General features: G+C 33.7%; 2 protein-coding genes across 2 annotated transcripts; one reads left to right on the top strand and one right to left on the bottom strand.

The window, feature by feature from the left end:
* Positions 1–849: 849 nt before the first annotated feature.
* LOC130645315 (pre-mRNA-processing factor 17-like) lies at positions 850–11,127 on the top strand. Its single transcript, XM_057451269.1, has 22 exons — positions 850–1,046; positions 2,725–2,814; positions 2,934–2,994; positions 3,203–3,271; positions 3,994–4,027; positions 4,443–4,480; positions 4,582–4,674; positions 5,949–5,998; positions 6,411–6,504; positions 6,783–6,906; positions 7,161–7,251; positions 7,480–7,525; positions 7,683–7,784; positions 8,411–8,475; positions 8,754–8,804; positions 9,306–9,346; positions 9,428–9,520; positions 9,598–9,674; positions 9,768–9,868; positions 9,995–10,038; positions 10,211–10,279; positions 10,773–11,127. The coding sequence occupies exons 1-22, from the start codon at positions 882–884 to the stop codon at positions 10,879–10,881; spliced, it is 1,707 nt and encodes a 568-aa protein (XP_057307252.1). The 5' UTR covers positions 850–881; the 3' UTR covers positions 10,882–11,127.
* A 1,570-nt stretch (positions 11,128–12,697) lies between these two features.
* LOC130645316 (zinc finger and BTB domain-containing protein 24-like) lies at positions 12,698–18,288 on the bottom strand. Its single transcript, XM_057451270.1, has 4 exons — positions 18,013–18,288; positions 16,206–16,340; positions 15,464–15,650; positions 12,698–15,093 (listed from the first exon to the last, which is right to left on the bottom strand). Exons 1-4 carry the CDS (start codon positions 18,241–18,243, stop codon positions 13,025–13,027), a joined length of 2,622 nt encoding a protein of 873 aa, XP_057307253.1. The 5' UTR covers positions 18,244–18,288; the 3' UTR covers positions 12,698–13,024.
* Positions 18,289–18,546: the final 258 nt, after the last annotated feature.

Raw genomic sequence — 18,546 nt, forward strand, 5'->3', positions numbered from 1 at the left:
AAAGAATTATTTTTTAAACAATCATGGAGGCAATCCCTTTAGCTAAGCTACACAAGTCAAAATTTTACCTGACCATAACACTGATCCTTTATAAAAATTAAGTAAATATATAGATAAATTCTGCTGTTTACATTTTCAGTTGAAACTCTTTTGGCTTTGGCATTTGCATAAAAAAAAGTTGGGGGCGCTAGGTGAGAAGCAAAATAATTATCAGTCCATTTCATCACACGAAGGAATTCTTAGGACTTTAAATGAATTCAAATAAATTACGAGGCATCAATCTACACTTGATAATAGTTATAACATCAACAATATATCTACTAGTTATAATAACGTTGTTAGCTAGCCAGCTAGCTAAAATATGTTTCAACGGTTACAGTGCCTCTAAAATCCTAAACTTAACAATATGTAAGATAAAAATTCACAAAACGACGGTAAATTTTATATTTTCCAAAAAGATATAAATTTAATAAGTTCCAGCGTAAATGAAATAAAGAACAAAACAAACCAATGCGCCAGGCGACTGTAAATAATATTATGTCTCGTACACTACTAATCTTTGGTAATAAATCTCTCCATTGTGGAGGGACAAACGAGGCAGGCCTAGCAACTTTTGAGGCGAAGGCTCTGACAAATAATAGGGCGCGAAAGTAATTAAAATCTCAATGAGAAGACATTTTTTTCCGAAATATAAAGCTGGGAGGTGGGCAATAGCGCGCAATCCAATTTTGTTTCAATTCATTGTGCGACCACTATTTCTAGAAAGAGAGGGCTTGCCCAGCAAGCAGAAACAACAAACATAGTCCGTAATTATTTTAAAATTGGCGCCCTATTGATCTACTCCAAATACAGCCGGAAAGATAACTCTCCGAAAAATTAAGATGGATGCGCTAGCTGCGTACGGTTCAGACGATGAGCAAGAAACTGATCAGCAATCTAGAAAAACTTCTGAAGATGTTGCGTCTCACCTTAAAGGTTCAGTGTCATTAGATACGTTAAAATCAAAATTCCAATTAGATATTGCCCCAATAGTTCAAGAGAAAAAGGTAAATTGGTTAGATTATAGCTAGCTAGCTAAGCTAGTTAAATCGATTTTTTCTTTCAAAAGGGTTCTTTCTGGATCTGACAAGGCAGGTTAAAGTTAAGTGCGTATAATTAGCATATTATTATAATGAGGTAAAGAAGAGTTAAAAGTAAATCTGCTATAAACACATTCGTTTTTCAGCAAATGGCATACACGTTGCAAAATTTTTTATAGAAAACAATACAAAAAAAAATCCTACGGTTTTTTCCCTACATTAATTGTTTTTTTCTGTTTTTCATGTTTTTGGTTTTTGAAATATTTACTCTGTGCTCTCATATGGACTGAATGATTATTTGGCCACTTAGGCGCTTTTTAAAAACTTTACAGAAAAAGCATTTTAGTAGCTATTTGCAATAAACATCAAAAAACATTTTTTTAATCATATTAATAACAACACCAAGAACATTGCACAGTGTAGTGGATACCGTCCTAACTAAGTGATTATCTAAACAAACAGGTTTATCAACGATCTGGCAACGCCGCTTGCCTCATTACTTTATGATTTTGACTATAAACGAACCTTAAAAACAACAACAAAAAATACAGCTGAACAAGAATTTGCTAAATTAAACGCTTGAAAGTTACAACATACGGATAAACATCGTTTCAAGTTTGATTTCTTTGTTAATTTTTCATCAGATAAAGCGAAAGAACATTAAAATTAAGGGTTAAAAATTCCTGGACCAAATTCTGGTTCGTAATATTAAATATAGGCTGGATTTTGTTAGATCGTATTTTGACATACTGGTTGCTGGCCATAAAAGAAGATCAATTGTTTTTTAGCTTTAATTTTAGTAAGTAATAACTCTGCAAAATTTTTATGCATATATTAATAATACAATATGATATTCTTTTTAAGGTATTCCTTTTTTATAGTTTGCTTAGTGGACACTAACATGATTTTAAGGTCTCTGGCAACCACTCTGCTTTTTATTGTGTCTATTGATAAATAACTAAGACTAACTACTCTTATACTGAGCTATATTGATTCATGATAGATATTATTTTATTCATGCAAATGTTACCCCATGCTACAATATAAGACTGTTGGTAAATTGAGCATGTGTAAGCGAAGTGTACTTTTTGCAAAAAAGTGAAAAATTTACAGACCATGGATGCAAAGTTGCGGAACAGATTTTAAACTTTATGATGAATTTGCTACTTTTTTGTTAATCTCTTGGGTAATACCAGACTCAACACATAAAAAACAGCATTGTTTGTTGGAGATTGAGGGATGCGTGTTTGTATTGAATGATGAGACAAAGTCTGCTTAGACGATAGATCAAACAATCTGTCAATCAAGACAGCTGAAAACAAACTGTCAACAAAGACATTTGCAGTAGGATTTTTATCATGATAAAAAAAAGTTCCAGATATAGAAATAATTTCTGTTTTTTTTAACTTGACCCAAAATGTCTAGGAAGAATTGATTTTGTGAGACCCCAATTCAACCTCTTTGGGCCACTTAGTGAAGTGGTCCTGCTCCTTTCCTGGCAGTTAGCTTTCCTGGCAGTTTCTGCTTGTATGCATGTACAAGCAGAAACTGTCAGGAAAGGAGCAAGCTTTTTCTGGTAAGATTCATTTTTTGAGTCTAATTTATTGTCATTTATAAGAGTTAGCAAAGTAGAATTGTTTTTTAGTATGAAAAAGATGTCCAAAGACATTTGGTAGACCCAACTACAAAAGAACTCAAATACAATGTCAAATATGATGACATGTTTGCACCTGAGGTAAGGAAAGAACTAATGGTCTTTAAAAACTCCTTGTATTATGTTTATTGTCTGTACAAATGTTTTTAGCAGTAAAATTTGTCTAGTGATAAGCAGAAAATGCTTGTTTGTTTTTTAAGATTGGCCCAATGAATCCATATAAAACTAAACAACAGTTGGCGAAGAAAAATACACTAGCTGGTAGGAGTTTATGTTGTAAATGAAAACTTAACCCTCTACCTTTGCTACCATTTTATCCCCATATCTCTATTAGACATTTATATTTTTAAAAAATTGAAATGTGGACCCTAGTTTTAGTTTATTTTGAATTTCTGTTTCCCATTTAATTATGGTCCAATAACTTTTAGTGATATACCAGACAAATTTTAATTTATTTTATTTTTCTCAGGTTATGTTGAAGAAGCAAACTTTAGTAAATTTCAATTTGATAATCAACAGAAGACATTTACTAGTTATGGTATGGCATTTAACTCATAGTTGTAGATATTTATGTGAGATGATAATAAAAGTTTGCTGCATGATTAAGTTACTTTTTATGCCATGACACCAAAACATAGCATTATTAATGGTTCTTATGCAATATTTTTTTTCATATATATCATATTGGACGATGTACAATCTAATTGTAATATAATTTTTATGTTTACAATACTATTTTCAGTCACCGTAAGGTTGGTTCTAACGAGTGTTGGTAGGCTTATGCAATATTATACAACAGTTTGAAACTTTATGTCAATAGCAAGAATGAAATTACAGCGTGACCAGGTCTTCACGTAAAAAACAAAAAGTTCATTAGATTTTAGAGGGAAAAAAAGTTTCACTATGAAATCATATCATATTCATTTGGCTTTTCTTTTTGATTTTTTAGTATAGGTCCACAACCTTTTGTCCATACCTTTTTCTTTCTTTATAAAGTTTCTCACCCATAATTTCATGTTTTGTGGTTTATTTTCTGCCTAATTTAGCACTAAACTTAGAACAACTAGAGTGCTCAAACCTTTTCCCAATGATAGTTATGCCATCTTGAACATCAGCTTTGCAATGTGTTCATTTGTTTGCTAGTGAAATATGAATTATGAGCCTTGAAACAAGCTTGGCAACTAGCCTTAAAGTAAATACAGTTTAGTCTTTAAAATTACAAAATGCCCTGAATAATTGCAATATCTTTTTTTTTTGCAGGGTATGCAATGGATCCAAGTTCAGAAGGAGAAAAGTAAGCATTTTTGTTTATTTTACAAAAAAAAGAAGAGTGTATGGCTCAGTTTTAAATATGAGGAATAATTTCCCAACATGTCAACTGAGCAGACAGGAAAAGTTGCATAGAATCTATTTTTGTACACAGAACAGAGGATTGACAGAAGCTTTATGAATAGGGCTAAACTGTAAAGAAAGTTTAGGTTGTGAATACATACAACGTAAAAAAAAAAAGTTAAAAAGGCAGTCACCTTTTTATCTTATTTGTTGTTGTTTTGTAAGAATATGAAAATATATTTGGCATATTGTGTTTAGTCTATGTTCATTTTACATCAAAATTTTAATGCCTAATTTCACAAAAAATAATTTTGATATTAAATGTCGTTAAAATTTTAAAAGTTTATTTAACCTGTTTGGTTACCTGTTTTCTGCAGGTATATTGGTGATCTTGAAAAGTTAAATGAAAATTCAGGTATTTTTAACATAATTTAATTGTTAATTTTACAAAATTTTAACCATCGACTGATGCTGTTGTCTTTTTTTTTTTTAACACAACTATTCTTCTTTTTGTAGGAAAAACTGTGTTTGAAGCAACAAAGAAAAGGCCTGGAGATAAGCGTAGACGTGAAAAACCAGGTGACCCTGAAGAAATTGATGGATACTTAGGTACATGCTATTTTTTTGTTAATATAGAAACAATGTTTGGACTTTGAAATTTAGGCAGTGGTGATTGATAGTGCTCAAGTGTGGGAAGTTTGGTGACAACCAACTTCGTCAAAGTGTTTGCGTGCAATAAATTGTTCTTTTTTATTGCCTGGGTGAGCGGACAATAAGTGATTTTAACCAGTTCAAGCAATCTGATTGGCTAATAGCATTGGATTATATTACACCTGGTTAAATGTCTTTAAATTGTAGTATAAGTTTGACATACTTATACTAACCTACATAGTAACTCAAATCATTGCATATTTAACAACAACTAAACAGTTAAATATTTTAAGCTTTTTGTCATTTTACAACACAGTAACGTTCCACACATTAAAACATATTAAAAGTCCTTCTGTAATTTTTGTTTCAATTTATGTTCAAATTCCTTTGTTTTTGTTTTTTTACATTTTTAACTTCTCTACTTTGATATAAACAAAATGTTTAGGATAAGACTTCAGGATAGTGCTATATAGTGACAGAGGTCAATATTCTCTGGTAATGCCCAAAATAAACAGTATAGTCTTAGAAGTATTATTTTGTTGATTTACCTGATATAAAATATCATTGTTTATCTATTCTCCATGATTAATCATTTCTATGCCTTTTTGTGCCAATCCTTTTTCACACAAACAATCTAAACTGGCACAATCGATGAAAAATTCTCCCTGTAAACGTTTTTTTACGTCAAGTGTCAATTATGTTAATATTAATTATTATTATTATACTTTTTGTACGCAGAGGTTTGTCTGTACATTTGCAAAAAAATAGCCTTCATGTTTGAAATTACTAAACAAGAAGATTGCATTTATATATAGGTAAATATTTATCATAGCACATCCGTATTTCATTCTCAACAGAGAACGGAACGAATCCTGCTCACTGCTTGGCAGTATGTTAGTGATGAACAAAGTAGTTCTTCTTCAATATAACTTACACGCATTATACTCGCCCGTCATGATCAGAAGTCTGATCGGGGTGAACCATTCTCTGTTGAGAATGAAATAGGGATGTGCTATGATAAATATTCACCTATATGTATACAGACCATCTGGATAAACTATCTGAGTTCATCACTAACATATTGCCGCACGTAGTGTAGTGGGACGTCTGCGGCTCCCAGTTCTGGGGACCGCGGATCGAATCCTGCTCACTGCTTGGCAGTATGTTAGTGATGAACAAAGTAGTTCTTCTTCAATAAGATTGCATTTCTATCAATTATATTTAATTTTTAGGTCCATGGGCAAAGTTTGCTGACGAAAAGACATCTGCAAAACCTTCAGAGGTATTACATTTTTACCTTGAATTTAAACAGACTTGCGATGCATATGGGAATTAACATTTTAGGAGCAAATCTCTTTAAAAATGAGATCAATCGTTCTTTCTGCTCGAAAATAGTTCGTGCTTTTTCTTAAATTTGTGCTGCTAAAAAAAAAAATTTTGGTATCTGATCGTGTTCAACATAGTGAGGCCAGGAAACAGTCTCTTAGTAATTATTTTCCGGGTCATATTTGTTGATTTTGTGCTAAGTAAACACGAGTTAAAAGTTCTTGAAAAGGGTAATTGTTTATGGCTTTAAAATTGACATTAAGAAAAGCCTGGGAAATCTATTTTTTAAATTGGATTTTCTTTATTTCTTGCATCTAAATTATTATTTTAATAAAACACATATTTCTGATGCTATTTTTCTCTACTAGGAACAAAAGGTTATACTCGATCAGTATGAAGAGAAGAAGGAAAAACGAGGCAAGAAGGACGAGGAAAAGATTGAAGAGAAAACAAAAGCACACAGTAATTTAGAATTTTGTATTTTTTATTTTTCAAGGAATATGAACTGTATTTTGTAAGGAATACCCACAAAACAGCAAGTCAATTTTTTCCTGTTAATTTTTAAACACAGCTTGAAATTACTTGCTCTGACATCCTTACTAGCAATTGCTACGACTTTAAAGCTGCAATTAGAAATTGGAATTCTAACTTAGGAGTAAATTTTTAATGGCGACAAAGATTTCCCACAAATTTTGCCTGCTATTAACGTGACTTTTAATCCTAAACTTTTTTCTTTATAGTTGAGGATCTATATGATTATCAAGGCCGTCCGTTTCTTCATATACCTAACGACTCGGATACAGACTTTCGTTCCGAAGATCCGCCAGATAAATGTTTTCTCCCAAAGAAGCTTATGCACACGTGGTAAGTGAGAAATTTCTAAAATCTTTTTAAGGTTGCTTTTTTGAGCCAGGATTTGTTACCCATTGATGGCTAATATGTAAGAGTAAACTTTTTTTGAGTGTTTTAAACAATATGTGTAGCCATTTTGTGTGAGTATTTTTGTACTTTTTACTATTTGAAGGATAGAAGTCAGCGACAAAAGTTTTTAATTTTATTTTTTTGTAATCACTATTTCTTGATGTTTACTTGCGATTATTTTTGTGTGTGTTTTTTAGGTCTGGTCACTCAAAGGGTGTGGCAGCCATCAGATTATTTCCCAAATCTGGTCACTTGCTTCTTTCAGCGAGCATGGATTGCAAAATTAAGGTATCGCAATTTCATTGTTCATGATCCACAGTTAAAAATTAATTTCTGTATTACTGTTACGATAGAAAGAATAGTTATAGCGATGTAAAAATCCATTTTTGTATTACTGTTACGGTATAAGGAACTGTTGTAGGGATGAAACTTGTTTGTTTGTTTGTTTTATTTACTTCGCCAACATGAAACAACACTGGTAATTATTTCAGGAAATATCTTTTTCTTTGTTTTCAGATATGGGAAGTTTACAATAAGCGTAGAAACATCCGAACCTACCATGGTATGTTTACTTTACAGCCACCTGCATTTTCTCGCCCTATTTTTTACATTATTCCGTTTATTTTACATTATAAAAGCCTATAATTACATTACATACATTATATACAATGTAAAAAAATATTTTGCATTATAACGTTTTTTTATATAATCTTTTTTAGGCCATTCCAAAGCAGTACGGGATATATGTTTTAATAATGATGGAACGAAATTTTTAAGTTGTAGTTACGATAGATGGATTAAGTTATGGGACACTGAAACTGGTAAGTCGCTTCGTACCTTCTACAAGCACTCATTTTTTGTGAATGACTACTCCGAAAAAATGATATAAATTTATAGCTTTTTGCATATAAATTTAAAATGATATCCCATGTTTAGTGTAAAATATGGTGTTAAAACTGTCATAATATTGATGAATATGCCACTGCCAACCAAACGATGTTAACTTTTTAATGTTATTTTTACTTGCATAATGTTGGGTTTGAATATTCTGGCACCGCACATTTAAACTGAGCTCCTAAATTTTCTGGATTGGCTAAAGTATTTGGGCCCAAACCTAGCACACGTTATATGTTAGAATCTGTCTGACATATTTCTAAGAACTGCTTTTAATATTTTCGGAACCTTTAATATGCTGAATGGCTTATTGACGTCTCTTAAAAACACAAATAGTAGAAATTCTTTTTGGCTCTATTTCATCAAATTGATCTAAATCCATATACCAAGTTTCAAGTTTTTAATTCAATGTTTAAGTTCCGGGACTTATAACGTAAGCTATTTATTACCCGCCTTATCCGCAGACGTCAAATTTCACTGTACCTTTAACAACACGCTACCCGAAAAAATAGAATAAGCCTTTTATTAATATTTACTTCATGTTTCTCTTCAGGTGAATGTTTAGGCAGATATTCCAACAAAAAGATACCTTACTGCGTCAAGTTCAATCCTGATGAGGTACTGTTTCCACGTGTACCACCACTTACCAGTATAAATACTTCGAGAAACTGTTTTGCTCTGTTTCAGATCAAATCTATAATTCTAATTTAAGAGCAATTTTACATAACCTATCAATACTTGTTTCACATATCCTTCTTTAATGAGACATCATCACACTGTATTAGTGATATTTGCAAATATCATTGTTTTCTTCTGAATCCGTAGTACGTTTGCACAGACTACTATACTTTAAGCGTTTTTTAACTGTATTTTTATTGTTTTTTTTTTTCATTCAGGATAAGCAAGACTTATTTATTGCTGGTATGTCAGATAAAAAAATGATAACGGTATGCTTTGTTTTATTGCTTTGTCCTATTCTACTCTTTTTTCTCTTTTTTCCCGTCAAAATATCCTATGGGTGTGTTTCTTATGAAAGTTGACAGCTATATCATTTTATGTACAGTGGTACCTCTCTAAGGTGGACACTTGCAAGAAGAAAAATTATTTCTTTTTTTGGAGAGGTTAACGCTTTAGAAAGGCACGTTCTAGAATTCAAAGTTTTACCCCAGAGTTACTAAGCCCTGAGGGGATGCAAAATTTAAATTCCTTATACTTATTGCTTGATGAATCAATAGAAGGTCATAAGATCAGAATAGAATATTCTAAACGAACATAAAACTGTTATGAAAGATATTTAAGAAAGAAGTGAATAAAAAAAATGTGAAAGATATTTAAGAAAGAAGTAGTCAGTTTTAGCTGGAATATTAACACAGGACTGGAAAAAGCGTCCTGCTCTAGAGGATGTTCTTTTACGAAGGTTTCACATTATTTCTTTTTTTTTATTGCAGTGGGATATCAGAGAGAATGAAATTGTTCAAGAATACGACAGGTAGTTCACTTAAAGTATAAATTGCATACTAGATTGTAACTGTCGTTTTTTCCTTTTCTATTTTTACTTGTTTTTTTGCAGACATCTGGGCGCAGTGAATACCATCACCTTTTTTGACAGAAACCAAAGAATAGCTACAACTTCAGATGATAAAAGCATTCGAATATGGGAATGGTATGCTGTCTACGAATAGCTCGTAAGACTTTGTGTGCCATGTGTAAATGTGGTGCTAATTTTTAACGAACTTTTAGGGATATTCCTGTTGATTCGAAGTTGATACAAGATCCCACAATGCACTCCATGCCCGCTGCCACGCTTTCACCCAATGGTAATTTTCTGTCTGTTCGTCTGTTCATCTGTTTGTTGCTGTAACTATTTGTTTTGTTTACAAGCATGTCTGAAATGTTTCTTTATCTTGTAGGCAAATGGCTTGCCTGTCAATCCTTGGACAATCAAATATTAATTTACAATGTTATCAATCGATTTCGTCAAAACAGAAAAAAATCTTTTAAAGGACACATGGTAAGAAAAAAATCCTTAAAATTTTATGCGCACTAAATAATGCAAATATATTCAAGATACTAATTTTAAATAAAAAACGTAACCTATTGTGAACGTACCTTACGCTCTTCTCTACGTTGCTTTTAGAATGCTGGTTACGCGTGCCAAGTAAACTTTTCACCAGACATGAGGTGCGTATAACAAACGTTTCGACTGTGGCGTATTATTACGTAATATTGCAATAGCTTGTAAACTAATGAAGAAATTTCCCAATAGTTAAACTATAAATATTTTTTATAAGTATTTAAATTTATGTATTATATTTTTTTAAATTTATTTATTCTTTAAATTTTTCTCATTTAGTTATTTGATTTCCGGTGATGGAGATGGCAAGTTGAACATTTGGGATTGGAAAACAACAAAATTATATAGGTATGTTCCCTACTGCTGTAGATAGCCATGACTTCAGGCGATTTTCCAAGTGGGAGAATCAAGAACGCGCTAAGCGTGGTGGCTATTGTTATTTTAAGGCTTTCCGCTGCCCTTCCGATAATTTCAATATGTAAGTATCGCCTGCAGCATTAAAAGTATTATTTCGAAACGATAGGCACATTATATAACTGTGCCGTGCAGTGAAGCGACGAATTCATATATTATTCGACTCGGCACAGCTTACAAAACCGATATTTGGATGTGCCACACAACTAATGTAGCCGCACTCTTTAGCACGACTTGTTCGAGTGTATAAAACAAAATAAGACTAGCCATACTGAAGCATTCGCATAACGTTGTAAAACTGCTTATTTAGCAAATAATTTGTGATGACAACATGTCGGATTATAAAAATGTCCAATGCGGTGTATCCATTGTTGCTCTCTTTGTGTAAAGAAGCTTGAAATTCTCTATGTTTTGTTTATTGATTTAGTAAGTTCAAAGCGCACAACGAGGTATGTATTGGTTGTGAGTGGCTTCCACACGAAACGTCGAAGATTGTGACCTGTGGCTGGGATGGACTAATCAAATTGTGGGACTAACCTGGCCTATTTTAAGACGCTTATCGCGCCACAAGCAGATATAAGCCAATTGCTAATGAAGGTTCTAATATAAACGTACGATAGAGAAGCTTACAAGAGACGTGAAGTGTAAAGGTTGCAAGTTGACTTTAATAGAAGAGAATAATTTTCGACGAAAAAAACTATTTGAACTGACAACATTGTGAAAAATTTTATATTCTTTATTGATTTTATTTATTATAAATACCATGCTTTAACTTTTGAAAACAGTATCTTGTCTTTTTCCGGCAAACAGAATACCTATTTAGACGTAGCCTCAAGGACTCGTTTGCCATCCAAACACATGTAGGCATCAAAGTTTTGAAGCTTGAAGTCATAGATATATTATTATTTTCATGCTGTTTGGTCAAGGAAATTATATAACCCAACAAAGTAAAAACTCCCACGAACTATCTTTGTGTCCTATATCCAATCCAACCAAGTGGAATATGATTTATCATTTACTATCCCTATCCTGCTGCAGGTTTCGACTAGACTCGACCATAAATACACTGGAAATCCCATTTTTTATAGGTTGTATAGCTATGCAACCGAATTTCTACAAAGCTAGACTTCAACCTCGAGAGAAATCAATGGTAATTCGCCTGCCGTATACACTTTCTGCGTCAGCAATTCGTGCCACTGTATCTTTGTTATGAAGAACTCTGTAATGGGCCCAAAAAATAAAGCTGTACCGCAACTACTTTGAGCAATAATATAGAGACTAGTGCCTGCTTGGCATGTCTCAAAATAGCAAAATGGGCAAAATTTTTTGATTAAATCCTAATGACAAAAAAATAGACCAAGGTGGGGTTCGAACCTACGTTAAACACAGGGGGCGATCAAAATCAGTGAACAACGCCATCGTGGGACAGACACCTCAGCTACTCGTTATCAATATTTAGTCTCCATGAGCTAGATAAAAAGCGGGAAAACTTGATATACTTTAACTCACATGTCAAGACATGAATATGTGTTGTAATCGGAGCTGTAGACTTTGGCTATTACCCCAACATACCTATTAAATTTTTATAAAATGCCTGTTATCGTTAAAAAAACTTCAGTTAGGGATTAGGATTTAAACTATAAACTTTTAAGAGAAACCGTTTTGCAAAGTTTTCACACGTGAAAAAATTTTCCAATTGTCTAGATTTCAATCAATAATCAGAGATAAATAGGGTTTGGGGGATTTGGGCTTTTTTCCCGACATTTTTCCTTTGTTCTAAAAGTTCGTAAGCACTTTTTTGAATTTTTCACCCCAGAAAATCATTTTATAATGATCTTTTAGTTGTTTCACCAGTGTTAGTTTATTTATAGTGAGTCGTTTTATCCTCCCCCCCCCCTCATCATTTTATTTTCACTATTATATTATGACCCCTCCCCACTTTAAGAAATTTATCCCGGAGTACACCCCCCCCCCCTCCCTGATTATTCGACCCCTCCCTACAATTAAGCACAAAAGAGTAAAAATGCTTATTCTTAAAGAAAAAATTTGACATTAAATCCTTGACAAAAATTTTAACAATAAAAACGGTTCTCACTCACCATTTAAACCTAGAATCCTGACACTTTTTTTACATATCAAAAAATTGCTTAGTTAATAAAATATATTTTTTGACAGAACGGACACCCTGTTTAACGGTAGCGATGATTTCTAGGAACATAGGTATCTCGGTATAACTTCATAAGTCATTGCTATACTTTCTCATGATAAATTCGTAATTAACCCTGCTATACTTTCAAAATTGCCAAAATTTGGACTAATTGAACCCACAGCCATTAAGCAAGAACAAAAAAGTGCAAATGTTTGATATTTTATTGCTAATGAGAAATACCCAACAATAAAATAAACACGATTGACAACAAATATAAATATAATACATTATGTCATCATACTCAAGCTGAGTAAAATTAAAAATTCGAAAATCTTTCTAGATTAATCCATTTGATTGATTCGTTACGTATTAGCAGAACAGCAGTTAATTTCAGCACCATCTGTACATGTAACCAAAGTCGTATGCGTGTGTGAATGTCGCCATATATACATGTATACAGTCATATACATGCCCGATATCCCCATGTTAACATGTAACTACCGTCGTATACGTGTCCGACGTCGTCATATTTACATGTTAATACCATCGTATGCGTGTTCAACATCGCCCTCAGTCAAATTTGACACTATTTGCTCCTCTTGTATAAATTGCTGCTCGTCAATGTTGTCTGCGTTAATGTCATTGATGTCTGTCGAACTCTGCAGTTCGGTTACACTAACATTTTCGTTATTTATGTGTCCTTGTAGCTGAACGGGTGTGTCTTGCAACTGCTGGTCTGTTATTGTCAACACCTGTTGATTGCCGATGTTATCAGCCGGATTGTGTTGGATTCGTATGACAGCGGTGCGGTTATTGAATTGTAAAACGTTTTCGTCTTGAAGCAGGTTGCGATCATCAGCCTGTAAAGTTAGTCCAGAATTTTCATTCGCGAGCTGCGTTGTCCCCAAAGCTTCTGCGTTGCCAATAAGTTGTGTTGTTTGCCCCTCACTTACAATGATTTGTCCTGTATGCGCGTCTATTTGTGCTGAGCTGACAATGAGCTGCTGCTGATCTTGACCTTGTCCGTGCGACACATCAGAACTTCTAACTATAACCCCATGCTGTGTGAGCTGAGCAGCAAATTGAGCAGCCTCGTGAGAACTCAAAATATGGAGATTTTGCCCATTTTCTTCTCCTTGTGTTACTTGACCAATATTACTGAGGATATGGGCTGTTTGCCCGTCGCCTTGAGCAGTGGCTGTATCTATCAATAGCTGGACATCGACGGCGGGTAGTTGCGACACATCGAAGTAAGTGCCTGGATACTGCATTCCATCCTGTTGAGAAATAACGGTGGCTTCAGCGCTATCCTCTTTCTGAATTTCTCGACTTTGAATAGTTCTTCCTTCAAATTCCATGCCTTTATGACGCCGCTCTATGTGACGTTTCAAGCTTGATCTGTTCGAGCAGCCTCGCTCGCAATACGGACATGGGAATTGTTGAATAATACCGTCCCGACATTTCTTTAGATGCAAATAAAAGCCAGACTTTGAACTATAGTACTTTCGACATTTATGACACACCCCCTCCGGAAGATCAGCTTCGTCGAGCAACAAATATGGATTCTCTTTCGGAAATTCTAAATCTCCACCAGGTTGGTGTCGAATCACGTGACGATTATAACTAGACTTGTGTTGGAATTTTACTTCGCACATGGGACATTTATACGTGATTAAACTTCCATCCGCTGTGTGACGCATGACGTGCGCGTTGTACTGTGACCTTGAGAAAAACTTTCGTTCGCAGTACGGACATTGACGTATCGGCTTGTTATCGGAATGAGTCACTTTGTGCTCTTTAAGTCCCGTGACCGTTTTAAACGCGTAACCACAAATGTCGCATTCGTACTCTCTTGCACCTGAATGCATAACACTGTGGGTATATATCGACAGCGCAGTGGTCAATTTCTTTTTACACACGATACATGTGATGACTCCAGCGTTTGCATGAATGGAAAAACAGTGATCTTTCAATTCAGCTTGCACCTTAAACGTCTTGAAACAAATGTCGCAGCGAAAGTTTTTGATCATAGTGTGCATGGTCTTGATGTGATAATTTAAATTACCTTTCGTCTTATGGCTACTTCCACACTGCTCGCAAACAAATTTCCGTTCGGTCGAGTGGGACGTCATGTGAAGGTTGAGCGCGCGTTTGTTAGTCACTCTCTTCCCGCAAATCTCACATTCGAAGCGACCATTTTTAAAATGAACTACTGTTTGATGTTCGCGCAAACCATACTTATTTGAAATAACTTTGCCACATATATCGCAGGTGCACGGACCTTTGTCATCGGGGTAGAGAAACTTGTCTTTCTTCTCTCTTGCTTTTCTTTGCTTACTGGTACCTTCCTCTTTCTTAGGCTGCATCAGGCCCTCTGGTTTACTACTTTCGTCGTTGCTAGCCTGTCCCATATTGTCCACTTTTGTGCAGTCTTCGTCCTTGTTCTCTTTTTCTTCTTCCCCAGCTTGTTTTTTCGTCGACTTTCTAGTATCAGACGTCTTTTTGGGTCGTCCTCTGAATTTCTTTCCAGAACGTTTGAACGAGCTTGTAGTCTTTCTCTTGCGACTTTTGGGACTCTCGTCTGATTCCTCTTTTACTTCTAAGAATAAAAATTCATGTTATTCACTATGACCTACAAGACCTGACGTCAGAAAGGAAAATAACTTAGTTAGCGATGTTTCATTAAAAACTAAATGCAAAGAAAAAGCAGTGGTAACAGATTGCACATTTTATCCGGTACTTTTAATACATGTCGAATTAGGGCATATAACCTATTTTTCTAATAAAAACTTTACTTTGTTAATAAACTCATTACTAAAATTTTGGAACCAAAATTTACAGTGAAGGTTAGGAAGCCCTTTTTAAACAAAGACGTAAAACTAAACAAAAATGTGTTATCATAAGAACCACAAAGTTTATTCTAGTTCCCCTTTAAACAACACACATACAACCACTACTACATAACTAACCGTTTTCATCAAGGTTAGTAGGATCGTCGTCATCTGGTTGATCAGGAGTACCTTCAAAATTCAGTTCTTCATCGGACTGTTCCTTAGCATTTTCATTTCCATCAGCATTAGTATTCGGTTGAAGAAGAATTACTTTTACTTCCTCATTAGGTTGGGCAGGCTTTTCCTCTTCAATATCAAAATCAATCTAAAACAAGTAAAACAAGTTTTTGTTGTCAACATTATGACAAAAAATTTATTATGTTTTCAATGTTATTTAAACACATTTCTAGTTCGTATGTCTTCAACAAAGCTCAGTCACAAAAAGGAATCTACTTCTACTATATTTATATAAAAATTTAGATTACATTACAGCCTTCGAATTTCGCTTTGGCACATAGAGATTGCTCTAAAGTTTAGCAATTACAGAGGATACACTCCAGCAAAAAATTGCAAAAGCATTAACTCAATTGTCCATTGTTATAAGCTCCCAGATGATTATCAATTGAAGGATGACCATGTAACGACAGACATAGATGTTGTGGAAAAAAACTTATACCCCAGTCTGGCAAAGAAAAATACTGAAGCCAGCCAAAGTTATTGCAAAGGATTGTTAGTGCTTTTGACTATTGCCTTTGGCATTCTCTCTGCTGAAGAACTGTCAAATAAAATTCCTAAAATTACGTACTACAAACCAAATATTCTGAAATTTAAAGGCTGTATTGTTTTGCTTTTATGAGAACTGAAGAAATAATGTTGATACCTTTTTTGTTAGACATTCATCATTCTGCTTGTTTTGATCTTGCCAGAATTCTTCTACAAGATGTTGATACGAAGTGATCAGTTGTTCGTGGATCCAAGTGTCTTTCCAGCGGACACGATAAGACTGAGTTCCATCCTTTGAAAAAACTTTTATCAGTAAAGAAAACACGTTTGTGCCATACACTATTTTAATTAATCACATTTTACAATTTTAATAAGAAAGCAAAGCATTTAGTTAAACCTAATCTTTCTTAAACATATAAACATAGCAGTGTTTTTATTTTCAAACACAGTTTTATTGTAGCTGATGATGCTTTCTTTTTGCAAGACTCTTTTTCACACAAACCTTCTTCCAGGTCAAAAGATATATCATTGCTTGCATACATTGTCAACATTATTAACTTCAAATAAATTGAAATAGACTTTTAACATCAACAATGTTTTGTTGCTTTTTACAAAACTTGTAACTTATTTAGGCCACCATCGATATGTTATGTTGAACCCTCTGACAGAAGCCCGACTTACACCACATACCTTTTCAGAATTAGTGCAGCCATATTTAATTTTTTCACAAGAATTATAGGGAAATCATGTCTTGTTTTGTTGCAAAATTAAATAAAGTTAGAGATTCATGAATTATAATATGATATGGGTATAGGATTTAATACTGATGCCCAAATGGAAACAACTGGTAGCACCATTCACTTTCGCAAAATAACTGGATTGATGTGATCCGGGTGTATTACTTGGCCAAGTATTGCAACCATTTTAATCATAAAATAGATTCCAGTAGACCTCACATTGGAAAAAAAAACATCACAGAATTAAGACATTAATCACAAAAATAGGACGTTCTAGTCGATTTCATTTTTCCTCGACCCTGCGCAAACACCCACCTTGTTCACCAGCATTTTTGAAAAATTGTTTCTAGGGATGGCTTATAGTCAAAACCACAAACGGAGTTGCCGGTTTGTCACTAAAGCTGTTTTTTACATAATCACCTACTTAGGCGGGTATACGCTATACTACTTTGCTGAACGAAATGGAAATAAATCCATATTATACAGTCAGGAAAAACTTTTAAATATGCTGTTAAAGTATAAATAGTATGTTACCTTGAAATTAAACGTTCAGTACAACTTAAATAAGCGAATTACAGCATAAATATGGTGTGTTAAACTTTAAACGCTAATATACGACTTTTTTCCCTGGCTGCATTGTGTTTTGTTTTTTAATGAAAGGAATAATTTAATATGTAGCTTTGTTAATAAAACCATGTTCACTTAACGAAGAGTTTATGAGAGATAGCACGCTTTTAGCCAAGGTATAGTTTAATTTGCCTGTAGACAGCCATATTAAAATGTATACAATCAAAATAAGTGAGATTTTGCCACCTACTTAAGCGAGGGAGTTTCCTGTAAAAGCACATGTTCCCTACATCAAACTTGATTCAAACTTCAATTTTTTGATTGGTTTAAAATAATTGGAGGTGGTCATATAAACTTGCTTCCTGGCACCAAAAAAAGATGCAAATTTCGGCTTGAGTGCTTGAATTTTGAAAAAATTTGTTTTTAACTGTTTAAATAAACGATTTACTGCTTAAATAGGATGTATCGGACGCTTAATTAGGAAGCATAGTTTATTTATACTGTGACAGCATATTTAAAAGTTTTCCCTGACTGTGTTTACTCATTTCCCAAAAAGTTCAAAACTAGTCATATTTGGTAAAGCTTGATAGCTGAATATCTTTCAAATGCAAATAGTATGTTTGACTTATTGGTATTGGAATAACTTGAATTAATACATACTGGCAAACTAAAAACTTCAACAATCTTTTCTGGTTGCAAATTGACTTCAAAATTTAAACCTTCCTTGCTGTTACAGCCTTCAAGAATAAGATGTATACTTCTTTGATCTGTGACAACATCTTCTTTTTCAGTTGTTGAATTACTCATAGATTCGTTTGATATTGCTCTATTTAGGAGTGCACTCTCAGAATTTTCTGAATTCATTTCATCTTCACGGAATTCAGCCGCCATTTTAATAAAACTCCCGTAAAAGAAAGTTACGGTTACACATACGTGGATAAAATTTATATGTGTGATAATATATTTAGTGCTCACATATTCCGGAACATTGGCCACGAAACATGTCGCGTTTTTTTGTGCCTTTATGGCTTTGCATGCCCTCACTCTCATATAAACACACTGTATTCTTTTCCATTTTTAAGTTCTATTTCAAGAATTTTATCACCTTAAACCGCAAAATTTACAAAAATCATTTTTTTTTCTTTTCTTTTAAAGTTTGAATATATTATACTGTACAAGACAACTAAAATGTCC

The sequence above is a fragment of the Hydractinia symbiolongicarpus genome, chromosome 5 (assembly GCF_029227915.1).
Source record: "Hydractinia symbiolongicarpus strain clone_291-10 chromosome 5, HSymV2.1, whole genome shotgun sequence".
NCBI classification, from domain to species: Eukaryota; Metazoa; Cnidaria; class Hydrozoa; order Anthoathecata; family Hydractiniidae; genus Hydractinia; species Hydractinia symbiolongicarpus.

Bases quoted from the DNA above. Each gene is read 5' to 3' on its own strand.
- LOC130645316 (XM_057451270.1), bottom strand. From the start codon at position 18,243: ATGGCGGCTGAATTCCGTGAAGATGAAATGAATTCAGAAAATTCTGAG. The intron at 16,341-18,012 runs GTATGTATTAAT...GTTTTTTCAAAG, and splicing joins TTGAAGTTTTTAGTTTGCCA to GATGGAACTCAGTCTTATCG. The intron at 15,651-16,205 runs GTATCAACATTA...TACTTGTTTTAG, and splicing joins ATGAATGTCTAACAAAAAAG to ATTGATTTTGATATTGAAGA.
- LOC130645315 (XM_057451269.1), top strand. From the start codon at position 882: ATGGATGCGCTAGCTGCGTACGGTTCAGACGATGAGCAAGAAACTGAT. The intron at 4,028-4,442 runs GTAAGCATTTTT...TGTTTTCTGCAG, and splicing joins CCAAGTTCAGAAGGAGAAAA to GTATATTGGTGATCTTGAAA. The intron at 8,805-9,305 runs GTATGCTTTGTT...TTTTTATTGCAG, and splicing joins CAGATAAAAAAATGATAACG to TGGGATATCAGAGAGAATGA.